The sequence below is a fragment of the Ambystoma mexicanum genome, chromosome 8, assembly GCF_040938575.1.
Source record: "Ambystoma mexicanum isolate Mex_15411 chromosome 8, UKY_AmexF1_1, whole genome shotgun sequence".
NCBI lineage: Eukaryota > Metazoa > Chordata > Amphibia > Caudata > Ambystomatidae > Ambystoma > Ambystoma mexicanum.
Window position 1 is genome coordinate 326,274,456 of NC_090929.1, and position 20,935 is coordinate 326,295,390.

General features: G+C 46.2%; 1 protein-coding gene across 2 annotated transcripts in view; it reads left to right on the forward strand.

Moving 5' to 3' along the window:
• The window catches only part of LOC138471886 (uncharacterized), a 302,508-nt gene that overhangs the window by 188,902 nt on the left and 92,671 nt on the right, over window positions 1-20,935 (forward strand). For both annotated transcript variants that reach the window (XM_069609746.1, XM_069609747.1), the window contains exon 10: window positions 9,707-9,770. In XM_069609746.1, the coding sequence (XP_069465847.1) occupies window positions 9,707-9,770 (64 nt within the window). The remainder of the gene's footprint in view (window positions 1-9,706; window positions 9,771-20,935) is intronic.

Genomic DNA, 20,935 nt, shown 5'->3' on the forward strand with positions numbered 1-20,935 from the left:
CTTCATCAGCATCGGAGCGGCAAGAGAACACAATTTAAGGTCAAATGTAAATGTTAAACAATGGAGGTGAGAGTAGCGATCCCTGAGGAACACCGTAGTCTACACTGGAAGGAGCTGACTGGAATGGCCCTAATCTCACACAATGCATCCTTCCTGATAGAATAAAGAGCATCATTTAAGTGAAATCTCAGAAAACCTTGCTATAGAGCAAAACAAAACCAGAGAATCCAATGGTCAACAATGATGAATACTGCAGAGAGGTCTAGCATTACCAAAAGAGGAAGGCACACCTTCTCTGCATTTTCCAAAATATATTGTACCACTGTGACCAAGGAAGATTGAGATCCAGGTTTATGGCGCAACACAGATTGTAAAGGCTCCATTAAGATGTGCTTCTCCCTGTGATGTTACAATTGGGAGGTTACAACATTTCAAGAATCTTTGAGGGCCAGGGCAAACCAGCAACAGCATGATAGTATTTGTTTACAAGAGTAGAATCCAGGGTCCGTTTTCTAGGTCAGCCATAGTGATGGGCTCCTTAATGGAATTAGGAGCTTCACCTTGTTGGAGAGAGAAATTGATAACAATTAGCAATGGAGTGAACCAGTGATTTAGCATGTTAAAGGGCAACCATTGCTAGTACAGTATCTTCTAACTTTAGGATGGGCTTTGTAGTGAGGCCATATCTCCAGTCAATACCAGAAGGAATCCTAAAAGACAATCAGCATGAGAGCTGAATTAAGAGCTGAACTGATAATCAACATAGGTAGACTCAGCTGGCAAGTGAGAGGAAAAATTATGCTTTTATTTTCTTTCATGTCATTCTGGGTGTCGGCTATTTTAGAAATAAAGCAAGTGTTAATAGACTATAAGGTAGATTGGGTACATTTTGGTTCAGGGAGGGCTGACACATTTAATTTGGCTTATAATAAACCAAGCCAATCTGAGCTTTTTTTATAAACTCTGATGGCCACATTGAATAGACTACAACCCTCAGGATTCTCAAATGCTTCCCATTTGTCTCCCTCTTCCACTAGTATGAGTTCAGAGCCTGAGGAGAATGGGACAACCGAGAAAGCAGCGGGTGTTCTTGCTTGGATTACATTATGGGGGGCAACACAGACTGCTCAAACCTCAGTCTTGAATTGTTGAAACAGACAGTACAAGAGCCTTGACGATCAAACATGGGAAGATCAGTGAAAAGTTCCTCAGAATGAAATAAAAGAAGTTTCAGTTTAGCTTCTACCTGAAGTGGATACCAGGCCATCGAAAAAGGTTGAATTTAAGGCACCTGGTATTGAAATCTTGAACAATCTGGTAAAATGATCACTCCAAGAGAGTTGAACAGTGACAAGAAGCATGATCTAACCTATAATGCCCTTTAACATGTGACACTGAACATGAAAGGGAGGAGAGATTGTGTGACTCCAGTGGATAATTCAGTCTAGCCACCTATGTGCTATCCGGGTGTTCAGACCAAATAATCAGGTCACCTAAAATCAATATTATATTTAAAATTCAGAATCTGTGATGATTCGAGCCATTGCAGAAAAGATTTGGTTTAGCCGTGAGTATGGTAACAAAGTACTAGTCTGAAGAAAGTACTATTACCAGTAGTCTCATTAGATAAGAGAATTTGAGAGCCTTGACACATATTGATTGCTCAGTATTAGAGAAGATTAAATGTCCTTTAAAAATCATAGGCAGCCCTCAAACTCATTTGCTGGATCTATTTGATTGAGTAGTTGTTTGGGACGAAAAGAAGTAAAATGATGGCAGTCAATTTTATGTTGAGTTGGTTATCTGAAGCTCTGCAATGGGGATTACTTTGGCTACAAAAGATCTGGCATTAATAGGTGCACATTTAAGATATGAAATGAAAGTATCGGACTGAAATGCTTGAGAGAAAGGATGGTTTTGCTTTCAAAATAAATTCCTTACGGTCCGATTCTGTTAAACATTCATAATCAAACCGCCCGTTTGCCCAAAGCTTACACAACTGTATTTGATCGTTAACAAACATTACAAATGTTCCAGTTGGTAGATGGATACAAATAACTGCAATAATGTGAAATAAAATGGGAATTTAAGATCCTTAAAAAAACATCCTGTACTGACAACGGCCTGATCACTTTCATGGTCAGGCAAAACAGGCTTTGCGTAGCGGACCAAGAAGATAGCGTAAAAACGTTGCACTAACTAGTCTGGGAATGAAGTGCGAAAGTACCAGCGATTAACATTTTCTTACGACTAGAATAGCAAAATAAGCACGCCAGTCAATTAAAATCAATAAAAGAATTTAATTTCATTCACAAAATACCAGCATTAATACAGAAGTATCAAAACGAATGCAGAATTGCAACACATTACTAAATGCAAAAACAGATGAGAAGGACTTGTGAGAAGTATTTTGTGCCAGCTAAGTAAGCTGGGCCCATGTATATTTATTTATTTTATTCATTTATTGGGTCTTTCTAATGCGACCTGTACAGCCAAATGGTTTTTCAAGGTGCATCAAAACAAGGGAAGGGGAGGTACCGGGAAGAAAATAAAAACAATAGCATTCCTACTAGGTCTTGAGACGTTCGGAACGTGCAAGTGCCGTAAAAAGAATGAAGGGATGGCAGAGGAGGGGAGGAGAAGGATGGGGGATGAACAGGGAAGAAGACAACATTAACATTCCTACTAGGTCATGAGACGATTCAGAGCGTGCAAGTGCAGTAACAGAGTGGGGGGAGAGAGTTAGGAGGGGACGTGAAGGTTGGGGAGGAAGGGTAAAGCTCCGGAGTGAAAGAGGAGAACGATACATTAAGTGCAAATGAATAGGTTCACTTGTACTTAGAGGAGAGGGTACACAAGGAGTGCTGGAGGCGAAGCGTGATGGAGCCAGTGGCAAGGAGTGATCACAGAATCCACCAACACTGGATTAACGGAGGGAATGTTGTCCATGACAGTTCAGGAGGAGCATGGGAAAAACCTGTTTCGATGAGACTCTCACAGAGCGGGCCTTCCAGAGACCTCACCAGGTGATGAGGGAGAGAAAGAGGAGAGAAGAAGGTACAGGGAGAGGAGGGCCAAGGGAGGCCTGATAGTGGGGGAGGGAGAAGCAAGAAGCAACTTCAACATAACAGCAATGCAGCCATCTAGATTGAAGTATCCAGGATAAAGGGAGAAAGCCTATGTTTCAATATGCAGCAGGACAAGCAAAAACATCTAGATGCGAGATTCCTGGAAGAGGAAAAAAAGCCTAGGTTTCAACATACAGCAGTACAAGAAAAAAACACCTAGATGAGTGATTCCTGGAAGAGGGTAAAAGGCCTAGGTTTCAACATACAGCAGTACAAGCAAACACACCTAGAAGTGAGATTCCTGAAGAGGGAAAAGGCCTAGGTTTCAACATACAGCAGTACAAGCAAAAACACCTAGATGCGAGATTCCTGGAAGAGGGAATACAGTCTAGGTTTCAACATACAGCATTACAAGCAAAAACACCTAGATGTGAGATACCTGGATAGGACCTAAGTTCCCGAGATGGACAACATACAATTGTGGGCAAAAAAGACTAATAACAGAGGTGGAACAGTACAATAGGGAGCAGTGATGGCTGTTCTCCCTGACTGCACCTTTCTTCCCTTGTCAGTCGCTACTGCTGGTTGATGGCTGTGGTGCATGCTCCACCGGCGAACACCGGCAAACACAGTCTGGAGCTGCTACTGAAGGAGCTACTCTTTGCCTCGGGGCCCTTCGCCACAGGCACCTGCATGAGCAGTGGGGCTGCCCTGGGAGGAGGGACGGAAATAGGGCTCAAGGCCCAATCAGAGGTTTGGGGGGGGCTGTGGGAGGTGGGAGGAAGGCAAACAAGGAAAGGGGCGTGGGGGGTGCCAGAAGGGGAATAGCACAGACAAAAGAATGCAAGATGAAAGCAAAGCGAAAGGGGGTTGCAGGCCCCAGGGACCAGTCCTTGCCTGCAAGCCTGGTGGAAAAGTGCCTGGAAAGCAGTGGATACACCAAGGAGTGCATCCATGCTAGTATGTTAAACAAGGGCTCAAGGCCCAATCAGAGGTTCGGGGTGTTGCGGGAGGCCGGATGATGGAAAAAAAGGAAGAGGATGGGGGGTGGGAGAAGGGGAATAGCATGGCAAAAAGAATGTAAGAAGAAAGCAAATAGAAAGGGGGTTGCAGGCCCCAGGGACCAGTCCTTAACCTGCAAGCCTGGTGGAAAGGTGTCTGGAAAGCAGTGGATACACCGAGGAGTGCATCAACGCTAGGATGTTAAACGAGGACTCATGGCCCAATCGGAGGCTTGGGGGCAGTGTGGGTGGCTGGATGAAGGGTAACAAGGAAGCGTGTGGTGGAGGGAGAAGGGGAATAGTGCAGCAAAAAGAATGCAAGAAGAAAGCAAAGAGAAAGGGGGTTGCAGGCCCAGGAACAGTCCTTACCTGCAGGCCTGGTGGAAAAGTGCCTGAAAAGCAGTGGATGCACTAAGGAGTGCATCCACGATAGGATGTTAAACAAAGGTTCAAGGCTCAATCAGAGGCTTGTGTGCAGTGTGGGAGGCAGGGAAACAAGGAAGAGGGTGGGGGTGGGAGAAGGGGAATAGTGCTGCAAAAAGAATGCAAGAAAGCTGAGAGAAAGGGGTTAGCAGGCCCCAGGGACAAGTCCTTACCTGCAGTCCTGGTAGAAAAATGCCTGAAAAGCAGTGAATGCACCGAGGAGTGCCTCCACGCTAGGATGTTAAACGAGGGTTCAAGGCCCAATCACAGGCTCAGGGGCCGTGCAGGAGCAAAGAAATAGGGGTTCAAGGCCCCATGTCTGCCAGTATGCCTGAATGTATCCTATGTTTTTGTAACTTATCTGCAGTCTGTGTTTATCTGTCCTCTGTTTACATTTTTATCTGTCTCTCTATAGTCTGTCTGTCTGCTCTCGCTAGTCTATCTTTGGTCTGTCTGCTCTGCAGAATATCTGTCCATAGCCTTTTGATATGTCGATAGTTTTGATGCCCCTGGGGGTCAATATGTGTGGGAGGATCACCTGAGTGTAGAACACTTGGGGAGAGGACACCCTTGTGTGAGGCATGGTATTCCCCATTCCCTTGTCACAATGAGCCTTCGGTCCGCACAGCCTTTGTAGGCTATTGTCAATCCTTCTCCTCCTCTTCCTTTACAAGTCACCCTCTAAAATGACAATATTTTACTAGAACGAGGAAGAAATCCACAACTCCTCAGGTGGGCTGGACAAATATACATCAGCCTCCTCTTATTAATATAGAGAGATATCAGGTCAATATCAAAACGAGGAAGAAGCAACTAGGAGTAACTGGGAGTAATGCACACTTCCATTCATTCACACCACTTTGGTACTGAAAAGAGGAAGATGTCATGTCTCCTGTCACGAGACCCCGTTCTTGCTGCCTCGGTGCACCTTTATGTACCCACCATTCCCATCTGTAACCGGTTTACCTCCACATATCCGACGGCAGCAGTTTGGTGATCAGATCCGGCAGACCCGGAAGAGGTGAGGCTTGGACGGTCACCCGAGATCTTTGCGACTGTTCCTCCACTGGCAAATACCATGGCGTTATTCAACGGTGTGCCGTGGACATCGGCCCTACCTGGTTTCGCGTCGGTCTCCGCGTCACGTAATCAGGAAGAAGCGAGTACCTGATATCAACACGGAACACGTGACACAGAGCACGCGTCATGTGACTCAGGTCACATGTCTCATCAGTGCAGTTAAAAGGACCAGGTAAGCACTCAAACAACACTTCACAGCTGCTTCACTACGAGTACTGTTTGGCGCTTCGTTCCTTTGATGTCTATGGCTACCTTGACTACGGACAGCTTTACGGATTCCTTTGTCTCTCCCTCGAACTGTCATGCTGTTTTGTCTTTCCTGGAACTTCCGACTCTTGGCTCCATTACCTGGTTTTGATCTGGATTCCCCTGGACTTGTCGTTACCTGCTGGCTTCTGACTTTGGATTGCTTGTAAGACTGCTTACGGATCAACCTCCTGGGCACACTGTTCATTGGTCCTCTCTGCCGGCTCAGGTGTTAATACTCCATCCAGAGTGCTTACACGCCTTATGCTGCCGCCGGTTATCTGCAGGCTCCTGCCCCCATTGTCCCACCCGGGGTATGGTAGGCATCCGTTCCCCTTACATTTAGATAAGCCTTATTGTGGTGCCTCTCTGGTGTTCTGATTATATACTGCATTGCCATTGTCTTAAGTACTCATTGCTTGCCTTTTAGTGGTCAGGGGTCCTTCCGGCGTTCCTGGTTCCAGTCTGACGTCACTCAACTCCTGTGGCCTCAAGGACTGCACAGACAGTTGTCTTACTATCTTCCTGTGTGGTACTTGGGGACGGAGGTTCTATAATCTACACAACCATCAAGACAGAACAGAAGAGGGCTGTGGAGGACTACTGTTGTAAAAGTCAGGTATGTCCAGCTAATTGGTTTAATTATGGTTAGACAACTAAAGTGAAGGTCTTACACCTGACACCACTAAACAGGTCCCAGGTGTATAAAATGAGTGATCGCCCAGCAGCTCTGTAGAACCATCCTGGAGAGAGCCACCCTGGAGAGAACCGTCCTGGGGTGAGCCATCCAGAAAGGTACGTGGCATGCAGATGCAGAGTGGGCTGGAGCAAAGCCGGGTTGAGCAGGAGTGCAGAAAGGGCGGTGGGGCCAGCACAGACCATGCAAGGGTCAAGAAGCATGCTGTCCCCTTTTTCCGGTGTCCACAGCAGAAGCTCCCAACTGCCGCAGGCCACTGGTAGCCTCCACTAGGGAAGCGCGGGGCTAAGCGCAGCTGAAACCGAGGATGGCAAGCGCTGCCCGCAGAAGCTCACACGAGGAACAGGAGGAGCTGAAAGAAGCAGAGAAGCCGAAATCGAGAGGCCAGGATGAGCGATAACAGACCAGTGAGTGTAAGAGAAGGGAACATTCATAGCAGGGCGCTCCAGGGCTAGAGAGAGGCATATTGGCATAGAGCACGAACTAAGAATCATTACAATTGCTATGGAAGATTAAGTCCAAAGTTGTTGAATGCCGAACAAGCTGCAAATTGGCATAAGTACTTTCAAGAGTGCTACGAACATTACTGAATACCGGATAAAGCTGCAAAGGGTTATAAGTATTCCTGTAAAAAGGTGAAGACCACCACGGAATAAGTTATGTGCAATACAGTGTGTGGCAAAGCCAAGAGAATGCCAAGAAGAATCTAAAATCAATGTTGATTGATATATCTGAAGAATACAGAAGTATAACAAAGTGCTAAGGGTTATCGGTTGAGTGACCTGTAATTGGTGGAATGTGTGGTCTGACAACTAATCCTAGACCGAGTGACCCCTATTTGAAAAAAGCCCAGGAAAGCAAATGTGAAGAAGCTTGCATTCTGACACAGTTACTTGTGCATAAGAAATACAGAGAGGGAAAAATGAACCTTTGCAAGCTATGGGAAAGCCTGAATGATTAAGGAGTTGATTTGATTTGGAATCATTTTAAAAGTCCTGAGAGTTGAACTGATTGTTGTTTTGAAACCTGGAAGAGCTATCTTCTTGTGGATGGAAACCCAGAGACCCTGTGAACTGTGAGCTGACTTCTTGGGGAAGGGATTCTCGAGACTTGCTGAATTGTATTGACATGATTGCAGTGGGACAGACCTGTACACCCCAGAACACCAGACCCACCAGAACTCCACAATAAAGTGCCTGCCAGGACACTGTGGGAGTGGACTGGCCACAGGCCAGTTCCCAGAAATCTCTGCCACAACCTGACATGTATTTATCAATTAACCATGTATGCATGCACCTTATGTCCTGCACTGTAATGTGTATGTATCTGTTGTATGTTTCTTTACAATTATTTTATTTTATTTTTACAGTAGGGTTCTTCTTCCTCCTACCCAGCCACTTTGGAACAAGGTATAGGGTGGGGCACAGAAGAAGGGGTGTTTCAAGACATATGCCAATACTATTTCTGTCTATTTATAAAATGTTCACCCACTGACAGTGTTATTTAATATTTACTTCAGGGCTAGACATCTCAATATCTCATTTTATATTAGCATTTAACATAAGTGCTCAGGGGTCATGCAAAAGACAAATGACCCCCGTATGTCATAACATAATGTACTATAACATAAAGCCATAGATTGGCTCTCATTTTTCTTAACCAACAGGCACCACTTCATCCGGTAGAAGACGTCCAGATCCTTCTTGCTATCCGTTACCTGTCGAGTCCCCCGGGATTCTATCCTGTCTAATGTTATATACAATCTTTACACAGGGCATTTGCTAGCAAACAAAGTGATCTTCCTACACGAAAATTCCAAGGGCAGGCAGGTCTCTTTAAATGTGTTTTCAGACAATATTTACTAGCAACTGAGAACCTGCATCTGCCTCATTCAAACAATGATACAAGATTCACAAAGGGAATGCATCTCTTCAAATACTTAAATAAGCCCTGTAGACAGAAACTCCAACCCCAAGTACAAACCTGCCTCTCAACAATGATCTTTCCAATGTTAGACCCAGTACCTAAGACCCTGCACCAAATCCCTTGATTTCCTCAACAACATCCATGTCTTCTGCAAATCTCTGGTCTGTAAAAAGCAAATCAGTCTGGTTCTATCTATGGTTTCCAAAAAAAATCAAACTCTTCCTACCCAAAGCAAAGGTACAGGCCACAGTTGCACCTTGCTCTCTCCTTCTGCCTTGACCTTTATTTTTCTTTCACTATCATTTAATCTTTCTCCTTCTTTCATCTGTGTCTATGGCAGGATCTGTTAGCAAAGGTTGAGCAATTCGTTTGCGACACATGCAGATTTTTGAGAGGCCTTAAATGGTTCTCAGACATTTTGCTTCAATGATCAAGGCCAGTTGTCTGCAACCTGCGTATCTCAAGACGTTTTGGACCTCAATGCCCATGACCCCTCACCATTCAGTGTAGAGGTTAGGGAGATGCATTCCATATCATCTTGTGAGCAAAAGATTGCAAACTGCTGATCTCGGCCATGAGCAGGAGAAGAAAAATAATAGTAGCAAGCGTAGCCATCTGGCAATTGCACTAATAATAAACCTGCAGCGATTCAGAACATGGGATCATTCCTCATGTGCTGTCCAGCCACTAAATATATGCTTTTCACTTCACCCAGTGATGTTTAATATCCAAGTGAATGTGGGGAACGTAGGAAGGAGGGTGATCCTGTTAGGTGATTATGACCACTTACCATATGGTGCTTTTAAAAAAATTGTTGGCAGCATTTGGCTTATGATTAAAGGGCGGGGTAACGGGGGGGATCACTTCCTTGCACTTGTACTTCCTTTCACCATCTTCACAAGTAGGTTTTCTTTGGTTGTTTTTGCAGGATTTGACTACATGATTAATCATGGTTTCTAAGGCATGCAGCAGAGGCCATGAGTGCTTCCTGCTCAAGCACAGTCCTTAGCCTCATATCCTTTCAGGGGATCTACATCAAATGCTCATCAGATCAAGTTGTATTCTTTACCAAGACCAAGAAGTTAACTGTGCACATGGGGCCTGTGTGCCTCTGTCCGAGTTCTTTGCAGAATGGAAATGATCTGTCAGAGAACCTATGTTGATGTTTTTCAGATGCATCTCAAAGATTGTGATTGTGAAGATCTCCCCACCAACTTTTCTCACTCATGACGATACCAGCATTTCCTTGTGTTTTCCCCATGCAGGAGAGACTCGCCTTTCTCCTGGTCTACAGTATCAAGTGAGGAGCCACAGCAGCTATCTAACGAGGTACAGTGATTTTGTAAATAAGAAAAAGAGCTGTCCGGATAATTCACAGAGCTGTCTATACATCATGTGTTTGTGATAGGGGAGGCCAAATTTAAGACTTTGACTAAGTGCATTTCCTTTCTGTACCTGCTGATTCTTGACTTTGTCAGAAGTGTAGAAAGGCATACTGCATGATTCAAAACATGATTCAAAATATATTCGAATGATTTTCAAATTATACCAATTGCATTTCTCTTACAACAAATCGTCTCCCACAAACAGACTCCAAGTCAAACACTATGTATAGAAAATCATATTCCCACACAATGAATGGTGCTCAGCCAATCAGGTGGCTGGAAACGGGGGAGAACTGCCAGTGTCCCGCCCATATTCCACCAGCCACTTAAGCCCGTTCCCCAGGTGCCACAATTTCTTTTAGGGGCCTCGGTCCCCGGACCGACCGCCAGCCCGCATGGCCCACACATCATCCCCCAACCTCCCCTCGCACTACTTTCCTGCTGTCCTAGGGCTCCCGGCTCTTGCTCCCATGCTCCTTCACTGGCGTGCCACCATAAAATAGAAAAGGGACTTCACCCCTTTAATATTCACTTTGGGGCAGCCCTCTCTTTTTTGGACGGGAGATTTGGCTTGCATAATATGCATGAGCAAATTGACAAGGGGGGTCCTGGGAGTCTCTCTGCCAGACATTAGTCCTGGTTACAAGAGACTTACCCAGAGTCTTTAGCTCACTATCTTTCACAGAGAAGAAATATCCCAAACATATCAGTCTTTGTCCTGCCCTGGGGCAGTCCAGCACCGAAATGCTAGGCAATTCTCCTCTGAACAAGAGTACCAACAGCATCCCCAGACACATGTTTCGGTCTGGTTGGACCTCATCAGTAGGGATGAGCTGTGCCTCTCTAAGAATAGTGAGCAAGGGGTCCACGTCTGGATTCCCCTAGTAACTTAGGGTGAGACCCAAAGTTACTTAATTATGCAAATTGACAAGGGGGGTCCTGGGAGTCCCTCTGCCAGACATTAGTCCTGGTTACAAGGGACTTACCCAGAGTCTTTAGCTCACTATCTTTCACAGAGAAGAAATATCCCAAACATATCAGTCTTTGTCCTGCCCTGGGGCAGTCCAGCACCGAAATGCTAGGCAATTCTCCTCTGAACAAGAGTACCAACAGCATCCCCAGACACGTGTTTCGGTCTGGTTGGACCTCATCAGTAGGGAGGAGCTCTGCCTCCCTTGTTATCTACAATATGCATGAGCCCATTTCCTGAAGACCAAGTTCAAGGCCTCAGGGAGTTCAAAAAAGCTTACGGCCCACAATACTCGGTACTATGGTTACCACCAAACTACATAGAACCACCTCTTTATCTGATGGAGGTTGCATATTCGTCATATAAAAGAACAAAGAGAAATTGATCAGAAATACAATTGCAAATCGGTTTAGGCAATGTAGACTGTAGATCATTATTGCCAGTAATCTCCTGTTTACCATTTGCAGTGTGTAGCGTCACTTGTCATATATTGAATTCAGGCTTGCCAGGGTAAAGGTATAAATATTGTGAGCAGTTTATGTGTGCTATGTGATATTTTCGCAAGACCAAAGATGACATCGCTCCCATGGGCACAGGGCTGCATAGTATATAAATGCTCCGGGGGGTCATGGGAAATTGGCTGTAGGTTCACTCCCTTCCTGGTTGCTGGTTGAGTCACTTGGAATGTGGCATTCTGAACAACCTGCGGGATATAAAACGGTTCATAGAGCCTTCAGATTGGCCAGTCTGAATACAGGTGTCACATTCCAGGGTTACAATACCCATTATGTAGTCTTAGTTTGTATTACTGTATGAAAAACGATATAATGCTCATTGAAGTAGTACACTATAGTATACTATTTGTTAGAATCTAGTAAAAAGATTAATCATAAAAGTTCCTATTCAGTCAGGGGGTGAAAGGTTTTTGCATTGTAAAATTGCTGTTTTAAAATCATGCTTCAACAGCATTGTTTAGCTAACAATGAACTGCTAACACCATGGACTGATTTGTTTACAACTCATCGTGCTGAATGATCAAAAGTGATCGCAGTTTTTTTTGCAATTGTCAACTATTTACTATGCAGTAGTGGTCCTAGTCTTCAAGCTGCCACTCAAAGCCAGATGGACAGACTGAAAGAGGTAACCAAACTCTCAAACATTATCTGTGTGGCTGATTGACTCAACATCAGGATGCCTGGATGACGACTACCCACGACCGAGTTCATTATTTATAACAGCCTGCACCATTCATCTACACATTTTTCTGTGTTTTTTTGGACCTTTCATTTTCATCCTAAAATGCTTCCATTGGTTTCTTCCCTAAATCTCATGCATGTTGTTAAAGAACATGTTGCCCATTTATGCAGCATCCACTGTTCCGCCATTCACATGTCTATATGCTTGTCTTTTATTTTTTTAAGATCCCTAGCTTCATTAGAGATTGCCCGTGCCTTTATGGTCCATTTCAAATTACAGCAGTGCGTCATCAGATTGCGGCCTAGTTGGCCTTTCCTTCTGATTTTAAAGATGCATCTGGTATGTCATGTGTCCGATTTACAATTGGCTGCAGCTCAATTTGTAAAATCATTACCTACTCCTCTATAGCTCATCACTGAGTCTCCAGAGTTTAAGTATTGTACTGCCCCTGGTCCTTGGGTGGTTTATGGGTGGTTTGTAGATACTTGCAATGTTTGGTAGATTGGGTGGGTTATGAATTCACTGATCACTCGTTGGAACCCATCTCCTTTGTTAGCACACTACCCCACCAGTGTGAGGCCAACTGCAACTTCATTGCTTGTGGAGAGACCATCCTCACTATATGTAATGAGCCCATACATCTGGGTATACACTTTTTATGGCATTACAGAACAATTACATATTTGTGGACAACCAAACCCAGTCGTGTACTGCATATGAAGGGGCAGGTCAATGTGCCACATCTACATACTTCTTTTAAGCCTCCTTGTGGACTTTGATCATCTTATCCACCATTTCTTTGGCGGCTGGGACTGGGTTTGTCCGGGACATGTGTATAGGCAACATGGGTGGGTGTGCACCAGTAGAACAACAAAAAGGTGACATGCTGATGGAAAAGTAGTAATGTTTATTCGAGTCAAACTCTGCCGATATGAACAGATCTTTCCAATTATCTTGTTTTCGAGCAATAAAACATTGTAAGTATTGTTCAATGGTCTGATACACCCTAATGATTTGACTGTCAGTGTGTGGATGGAGAACCGTGGAATCCTGAACCTTAAAATCCAACACTGATGCATGCCAGAATTTTTCAGAGAATTAGGGTCCTCAGTCCCATACTACATTAGCTGGGGACCACTTGTCATATGAACTGTTGGGCCAAAGTTTCCAAAGACAGAGGGGTGGTGAGAGCCACAGAATGTCCCATTTTGGTGTATGGGTCAACAATCACTGTGACACATACATGGATGCTGTCCCTACTCCCATGGGGGAGCACCCTTCTTCTGTGGCCAGGGCTTTGCAGCCACAGTCCAATAATCCCCCTGTAGTTAGTGCACCGTGGGAGGATCACATGTGGAGGGAAAACCATCATCGGACAAGGGATGACACCCTAGAAGAGATGCAGTACATTCCTACCACTGTCCCAGCTCCCTTCCCCTCTTACCCTCTCCAGAATCCTGGAATCTCTCATACTTCAATAAATGTAAGCAAAGTAGAACGTTGTCCCCCCTGAATGGTGCTAAGACGAAAAAGAACAGTTATGAAACCTCAGAGAAATGTACTGAGACGAAAAAGATGCATGGACTGCAAAAGAGCACCCTGCGGAACCACAGTGAACAGACCAGCCTATTCCATCTAGCCGAACCCAGCTATGGAATAAAAAGGAAGAATGACTTCCTACAGGGAGCAGTCCTCCCTTGAGGAGACGCCAGGAAAGGCACTGTGTCTGCCAGAAACGGGAGAGAAAGCCTGGATACCAAGAAAGAAGTTGAGAGCTCAGGAGCCGGTCCTGAGGCAGAGGGAGAGATGGGCGGCTGGCCAGCAGACGCAGCGACAGGCGGTCCTGAGTTTCGGAAGCGTGACCGCTTTCAGACAGGTGGTTTGTGCAGCGGAGGCGCCGCAGAATAAATGAAGCCTATGGACACCCTCGCAAACCAGGAAAACAGGTATTTAGAGGGCCAAAAAGACGCTGAGAACCAGCGAAGGTGGTGGCACGCAGATGAGGGGGTGGAATAGCCCGAATCTATGGTCTGGGACCCTGAAAAGCAGAGGAAGTGGTGGGAAGCAGAGAAGGGGAGATATAGCCCGTACCTAGGGTCGGGGACTCTGAAAGAGAAAGTGATGGCAAGCAGAGAAGGGGGAGAAATGCCCCCAGCAGAGAGTCTGGGACCCTGAAAGTAATATTGATTCTCAGTCTAGCTGCGTTAGCATTAATAACTCAAGAATGGAAACAAGTGTAGGTCCCTACGGAACATGAGTGGTAGGCAAAGCTATTTTAATGTAGATTTTTTACGTTTATAAAGCGCACAAAGCGGCCCTGGGGCTTTGCAGCGCTGTTACAGCGGTGTTTACTTACTTAAAAGGAAAATAGACATGAGCGCCTGTCTGTGGTTCTTGGTTACATTGAACCTAATACCAGACAGGTGAATGTTACATTGATACAGAAACTGCATAGTTACAGGCTCAAAGGTTAAGGTAAGAAACAGAATGCCCCAGTCAGATGGCAGGAGGCCTTCCCCGGGATGGAGGAGTGAGTGGGCAGTAAATACAGTGGTGAGCTGATTGAAGAGCTCAGTTTTTAGAGATTTGCGGAACGCTAGGTGAGAGGTCTCATTTCGAAGGGTTGTGAGGAGGGAATTCCAGGGTTTGGAGCAAGGAAAATGAAGCTGGCACCTCCTGCTTTGGCCCTTTTGAAGAAGGGGACTTTAAGCTGATTAGAGTGATGTGACCTTTTGGGTCTGGAGGGGGTAGTTCTGATTATTTTTTCAGCAAGATAAGGGGGGCTGTGAGTGAGAGGCATTTATGGGTTATGGCTAGTGTCTTGAAGAGTATCCGTTCTTTGACAGGAAGCCAGTGAGCATCTTTACTAGCCGGGAGATGTGCTCCCTTTTGGGAATGCAGAGGGCAGCTCTAAGGGCATTATTCTGAATGAGTTGAAGTCTGTTAAGATTTTTGTACGAGGTTCCTGGAAAGTAGGACGTTACAGTAGTCTAATTTGGCTCCAAAGGTGGCTCTAGCTATGGAGAGGCAGTTACGCGTGGATAAGTAAGGTTTGACCGCATTGATTAGTTTGGTTTTGAATGCTGCTGAGGACGCAATGGCGCTAACTTGGTGTGTCATTGAGAGACTAGAGTCAATGTACACCCCAAGGGTTTTGACTGCTGCAGAAACAGTGATTTGGGTGTTCTCTACGATAAAGGTGTTGTACTTTTTGTCAAGCTTGTTAAGTGTTTCCTTAGGGCCTACAATGAGGAGCTCGGTTTTATCCCTGTTGGCTGCCATCCAAGCTTGGATGGTGGTGCAGTTTTTGCATAGTGTTTCTGCGTCTGTTTCATATGCGCCAGTGAGAGGAAGGAGTACTTTTGTATCGTCGGCATAGTTGGTGTAGGCTATGCCGAGATTGTCCGATTCATTGAAGAGAGGTAGGGTAAGAGATTATACAAAGTGGGAGAGGTGCAGGAGCCCTGTGGGACTCCACAATGTATGGTGGTGGGAGCTATGCAATCCTGCTCTGAGAATACTTTCATGGCTCTCCCTTCAAGGAAGGAGGTAATCCAGCCAGTGGCTTCCGAGGAGAATTGGGCTGAGTAAATGAGTTGTCTGCAGAGTGTCCTGTGGTCCACAAGATCAAATGCTGCAGACAGGCCGAGAAGGAGGAGCAACGATGGCTTGCCTTCATCCATAATTTCCCCCAGTTGGTTTTTAAGGTGCAGCAGGGCTGTTTCGGTCCCTTTACCGGGGCAGAAACCTGATTGCCTCTTACCTAGGATGTTGTTTGTTTCTAGAAATTGTTGGATTTATGTGTATGTGTCAGTGTCAATCAATGAACTTCTCCTCTCTGTTAGCCCCCGCTCCTCCTCACCTGATTCCTCTGAAGATGACTTCTTTCGACGTCCCTTCTTCTTCTGTGACTTTCTTTTTGTGTAGAGATATGGCCTATCCCGGACGGAAGCCACCTTGCCTCCCTAGAGTGATAGGGATGTAGGGGAACCCCTCCCGGAATGGCCAGCAAGAGGAAAAAGCCTTGGCTAAAAAAAACCTCTCTTAACGGTGGTATCTTGATAGGTGCGCGTGTAGTCCAAAAGGGTCTGTTGCTGTTGTGAAGGTATGCGAAGAAGCAGATGACTGGATGTCAGGAGTACTCAGGGGAGCCAGATGGTGGATTCTGCAGCAGGCACAGAGAAGGAAATGAAGGAATCTGGAGCTGAAGACTTCCACTGAGGTATGAGCCACACAGAAAAGGAGGGAAGAAGAATGGAAATAATAAAGAGGAGGGCACGAGGGAACAACAGCAAGGGATGAAAGCCAGAGGAGCCGAGTAGGAAAGCAGGAGGAGAAAGAAAGCCGCACAACGAGCAAGCGGGAAGAAAAAAAAAAGTAAAGGAGGGAGACGAGCCGGGAGCAGCCTGAATGGAAACCAGGAAGGAAGGCAACAGGACGAGACCCGAGAAAAGAGGCAAAGAAGAAAAAAGGCACGGAGGAGAAATCACTAAAGCAACGGAGCGTCGGCACCCGAGCACAGAGCGAAAGGGTTGCAACGCGCAGAAGGAAACAAAGACGGGGCTTAAAACCAGAAGGAAAAACAATGGGAGGACAGAAGCTAGACCGCTACTCCAGGTAAGAGGGAAACAGCAAGGAACCCTTCAATGACGGCAGAACTGCCATCTCGACCATAAGCGCCAGGACGGAGAGCCAGCCAGGTGTGTGACACTATGCCCCCTCCCAAGGGAATACCCCCCCGGTTTACCGGGATAGGACCAGTGGAACTTCTGCACAGCTCTAGGAGCATGTATGTGGGAAACAGGTTCCAAAGAGTCATCGGAATGTGGATAACCCTTCCAATGAATTAAATACTCCATTCTGCCCCTTCTGTACCTACTGTCTCTTATATCGGCTACCTCAAACTCTTCGGGAGTTGTGTCCTTGACCGAAGACAATTTTGGCAGGGTACGGAGATAAGGGTCCTCTCGGTATTCTTTTAGCTGAGAGGAATGAAAAACTGGGTGGATCCGTCTCATGTGTTTGAGTAACTGAAGGCGGTAGGACACCGGATTGAGACGGTCAAGAATGACAAACAGTCCCAGGAACCTTGGGGTAAGCTTTGAAGGGTGTAACCAGTGAGGCAAATATTTGGTAGACAGCCAGACCTTGGTGCCTATGGTCCATATAGGAGAAGGAAGACGATGTGGATTCTTTTGGTTACTGTAGCATGTCTGGCTAGCTTGTAGACAGTCTGAGGCTATTTTATGTGCCTCAGATATGTTAGAGAGGCTAGCCTCCACTGAAGGCACTTTGGAAGCAGGCAACTGTAAGTCTGGGATAAAGTTGGGATGGAAGCCATAGGTACAATAGAACGGGCTAAGGTTGGTAGCGCTATGTTTTGCATTATTGTAGGCAAACCCAGCTGTAGACAGTAGGGAAACCCAGTTGTTCTGTTGAGTATTGACGAAGCACTGTAAATACTGCTCGAAAGAAGCGTTTGTCCGTTCGGTCTGACCATTAGTATGCGGGTAGAAACCAGAAGACATAACCCTCTCTATACCCAACCTAGAACATAAGGTCTTCCAAAAGCAGGAAGTGTACTGCGATCCCCGATCAGATATAATCTTTTTAGGTAAACTGTGCAGCTGGAAAATGTCCTTAACAAAAATAGAAGCCATCTCAGCAGCCTTTGGAGGACCTGGAAGGGGAGAAAAATGGGTCATTTTAGAAAAGCAATCTACGGTCACCATTATACAGGAACACCCTTCAGAGGGGGTAGGTCGACGATAAAATCCGTAGAGATGATACTCCATGGCCTATCTGGTGGAGGTTCTTGCTGGAGAAATCCTAAGGGCTTCTGTGTGTTATATTTTGCTCTGTTACAAACGGGGCAGGTTGTGACATATGTGGTTGCTTTTTGCTTCATGTCAGGCCACCAGAAATGTCTCTGGAGAAGGTCGATGGTATTGGCAGTTCCTCTGTGTCCTGCTACTGGATCGTCGTGACACCATCTTAGAGCTCTCAGGTGGGTCTTCTGATTGGGTAAGAACAAACGATGGTCCATAAAATGGAGCCCATTGGTCTTGTGGGCGTTAACGAAGGCTTGGTGGGGAACGGAGGTGGATATGTCCAGGAGCCCTTTCGTACCTCTTCCAAAAAAGAGGATACAATCCCCACATACCTCTTTTGAGGCAAAATGAGGTTAGGCAATTCTCTGTTGGAAGCACCAGGTAAGGGTATTCTCGAGAGGGCATCGGCCAGAACGTTCTTAGACCCAGGTAAATAAGTCAGAACGAAGTCGTATTGTGAGAAGAAATGGGCCCACCAAGCTTGTCGAGAGTTTATACATTCCATGCGTTGGATTACCTTTAAGTTCTTATGATCGGTTCTCATCTCGAAGGGAAAAGATGCACCTTGCAATAGATGGCGCCATTCCTCACAAGCCACCTTCATGGCTAACAATTCTTTCTCGATTACTGAGTAATGAATCTGACTGGTGGTTAAGGTTTCGGATAGATAGGCTACAAGATGTTCTGTGCCTGTTACGCTCACCTGGTTCCCACAGGGGCGTCGATCGGACCCGGACAGCTGCGGTCTCCACCAACGTGATGCATAGTGCCGAGATGACTGTCTGGACTGGCCCGTCTAATCTCGTCTGCTTGATCCGTAGAAGTATTCTCCTGCAAGTGGAGAAAGGGATTTAGCCACCCGTGGATTTTAGTGATGGCCCCCTCCCACTGTTCTCGTTCTCCCCTCTTGTCACCTCCGATATCCCGTTTTAGTAAGCTCACCTTATGTTTTTAAATGATGACCTCTCCATCCTGCATGGCATGCAGGGGCGCGTAGATACCAGTTACTTCACTGGTTTGAAGGTGCTGGAGGAGTTCCGGAGGAATATTGACTCCGGGGTTTATAAAGTTCAAAGAGTTCAATATGTCCAATGTTCACTCTTGTTCCATTCCCTTGTTGAATTGCAGCTAGTTCAAAAGAATATTGCCTGGAGGCAGCTGATGGCGTTCAGGTAAGAGTCTGTATTACCCAACACTGTTCGGTAAAAGTTGCATGAGTTTAACTTGTTGTTTTTTCCTTTTATAGGTGCGGCATATGAAGATGAGGCGTATTAAAGGGTAATGCCTCCGGTGATAAATCAGGTAAGCCTATGGTGGTAAGAGATTGTATTTGTCGGCTCCCTTGGCTCACCTTGTTGTTTCTTTTGTTTTCCCCCAGGTGCTGGAGTTCGGCAAAGAAAATGATGGAGGCAGCGCCGGATCGAAAAATGCTGTGAGGACTGGTGAGTATGGCGCGGCGCTGCAACTGGCGATGCGACGCGTGCAGAAATAATACCCTTTTCAAGTTCGAAGACGTGATGGATCCGGAATCAGGAAAGGATTGAAATAATGTTGGTGTTCTAACCTTTCCTTCTTCTTTCCTCTTTTGCTAGGAGCTCTGGATTTGAGACGGGCGTGGCTGAAGACTGGATGCTGACTGCAGGCACGGTGAGCGTTACGCTGCTGGATGCAGAGTAACGCGAAGCATGTGCTGCTGTTCGCGCGTGGTTTAAATAGCCTCCAAAGTAATTCCAGGTAAGAAGTCCCCTAGAACCACACCCGAGTGAAAAATAGTCCCTGTAGTAAAATAGTCCCATCCAGGCCTCACGTTGGCTTGGATTCATTTGCAGCATGGTCTGCCAGAGGTAAGTAATGTCTATGAGCCTGGCGCCTATGGCGCCAGGACTGATTTCTGTTATGAGCCTGGTGCCTAAGGCGCCAGGACTGAACCCAGACAGCCCCTAGCCGGGGCTGCTGGGGTTTTAATAAATATCTGGATGCCTGCTCCCAGGGCTGATGGGCTTGGTCCAGATGCCCGGGGGTAGGCATCATGACAGCGCCTTCATAGTCTTGGAGTAGGACTGCACCTATGGCCTCGGCAGAAGCATCAGTCTCGACGATGAACAGCCGTTTCTGGTCGGGCTGTCGTAATATCGGGGCCGAACAGAAGGCTATCTTCAGTAGTCGAAAGGCCTTGTCTGTCTCGACGGACCATAGGAAGGGTGAAGAAGACTTCTCCAATAATTTCGTGATGGAAGTACCACTTCGGAGAATCCCTGGATGAACCTCCAGTAAAAATGTGCCAGTCCTAAAAATCTTTGTATGTCCTTGATAGATGTGGGAATAGGCCAATGGAGTATGGATTCAACCTTGTGGGGATCCATCTGTATGCCTTCTGCAGACAGAATAAATCCCAAGTATGGTACGCTGGTGACTTGAAACACACATTTCTCTGGATTCACTAAGAGGCAGTTCTCTTTCAGTTGTTCCATCACTTTTTGAAGATGTTCGATGTGAAGTTGTGTAGACGTCGAGTATACCAGGATATCATCCAGGTAGATGATGATATATTGGAACTGAAGATCGGAATAATGTGATCCATGAATCTTTGGCCTTGTTAATGCTCCATCCATATTCCAAAGGGCATCACCCGATATTCAAAATGGCTGAATGGGGTCCTGAACACTGTCTTCCACTCATCCCCCGCGCGTATGCGCAAGAGATGATAGGCGCGCCGTAGGTCCAGTTTAGAAAAAATGACGGCCCCTTGGACGGCCTCCAGGTGTCATGATGCCTACCTCCAAGGAGCCAGGTCCGACCCAGCAACCCCAGAGGCAGGCATCATTCCCCCCAGGGAAGTGCCAGCGGGCCCAAGCTGGGCCCCTTTGGAAACAGTCCTGGCGCCTTAGGCGCCAGGCTCATGTTGGACCCCTGTCCTGGCGCCTTAGGCACCAGGCTCATAAAGCTAGACATGTGTTCAAGTGTTTTAATGTGCACTTACCTGATTCAGACCATGCTGCTACATCCAGGCCCTCTTGAGGCCTGAATGGAACTACTTTACCTGTGGGACTACTTTCCACCTGGGTGTGGTCGGGGAAGGATACATACCTGATAGGTGGAAGGATACATGTC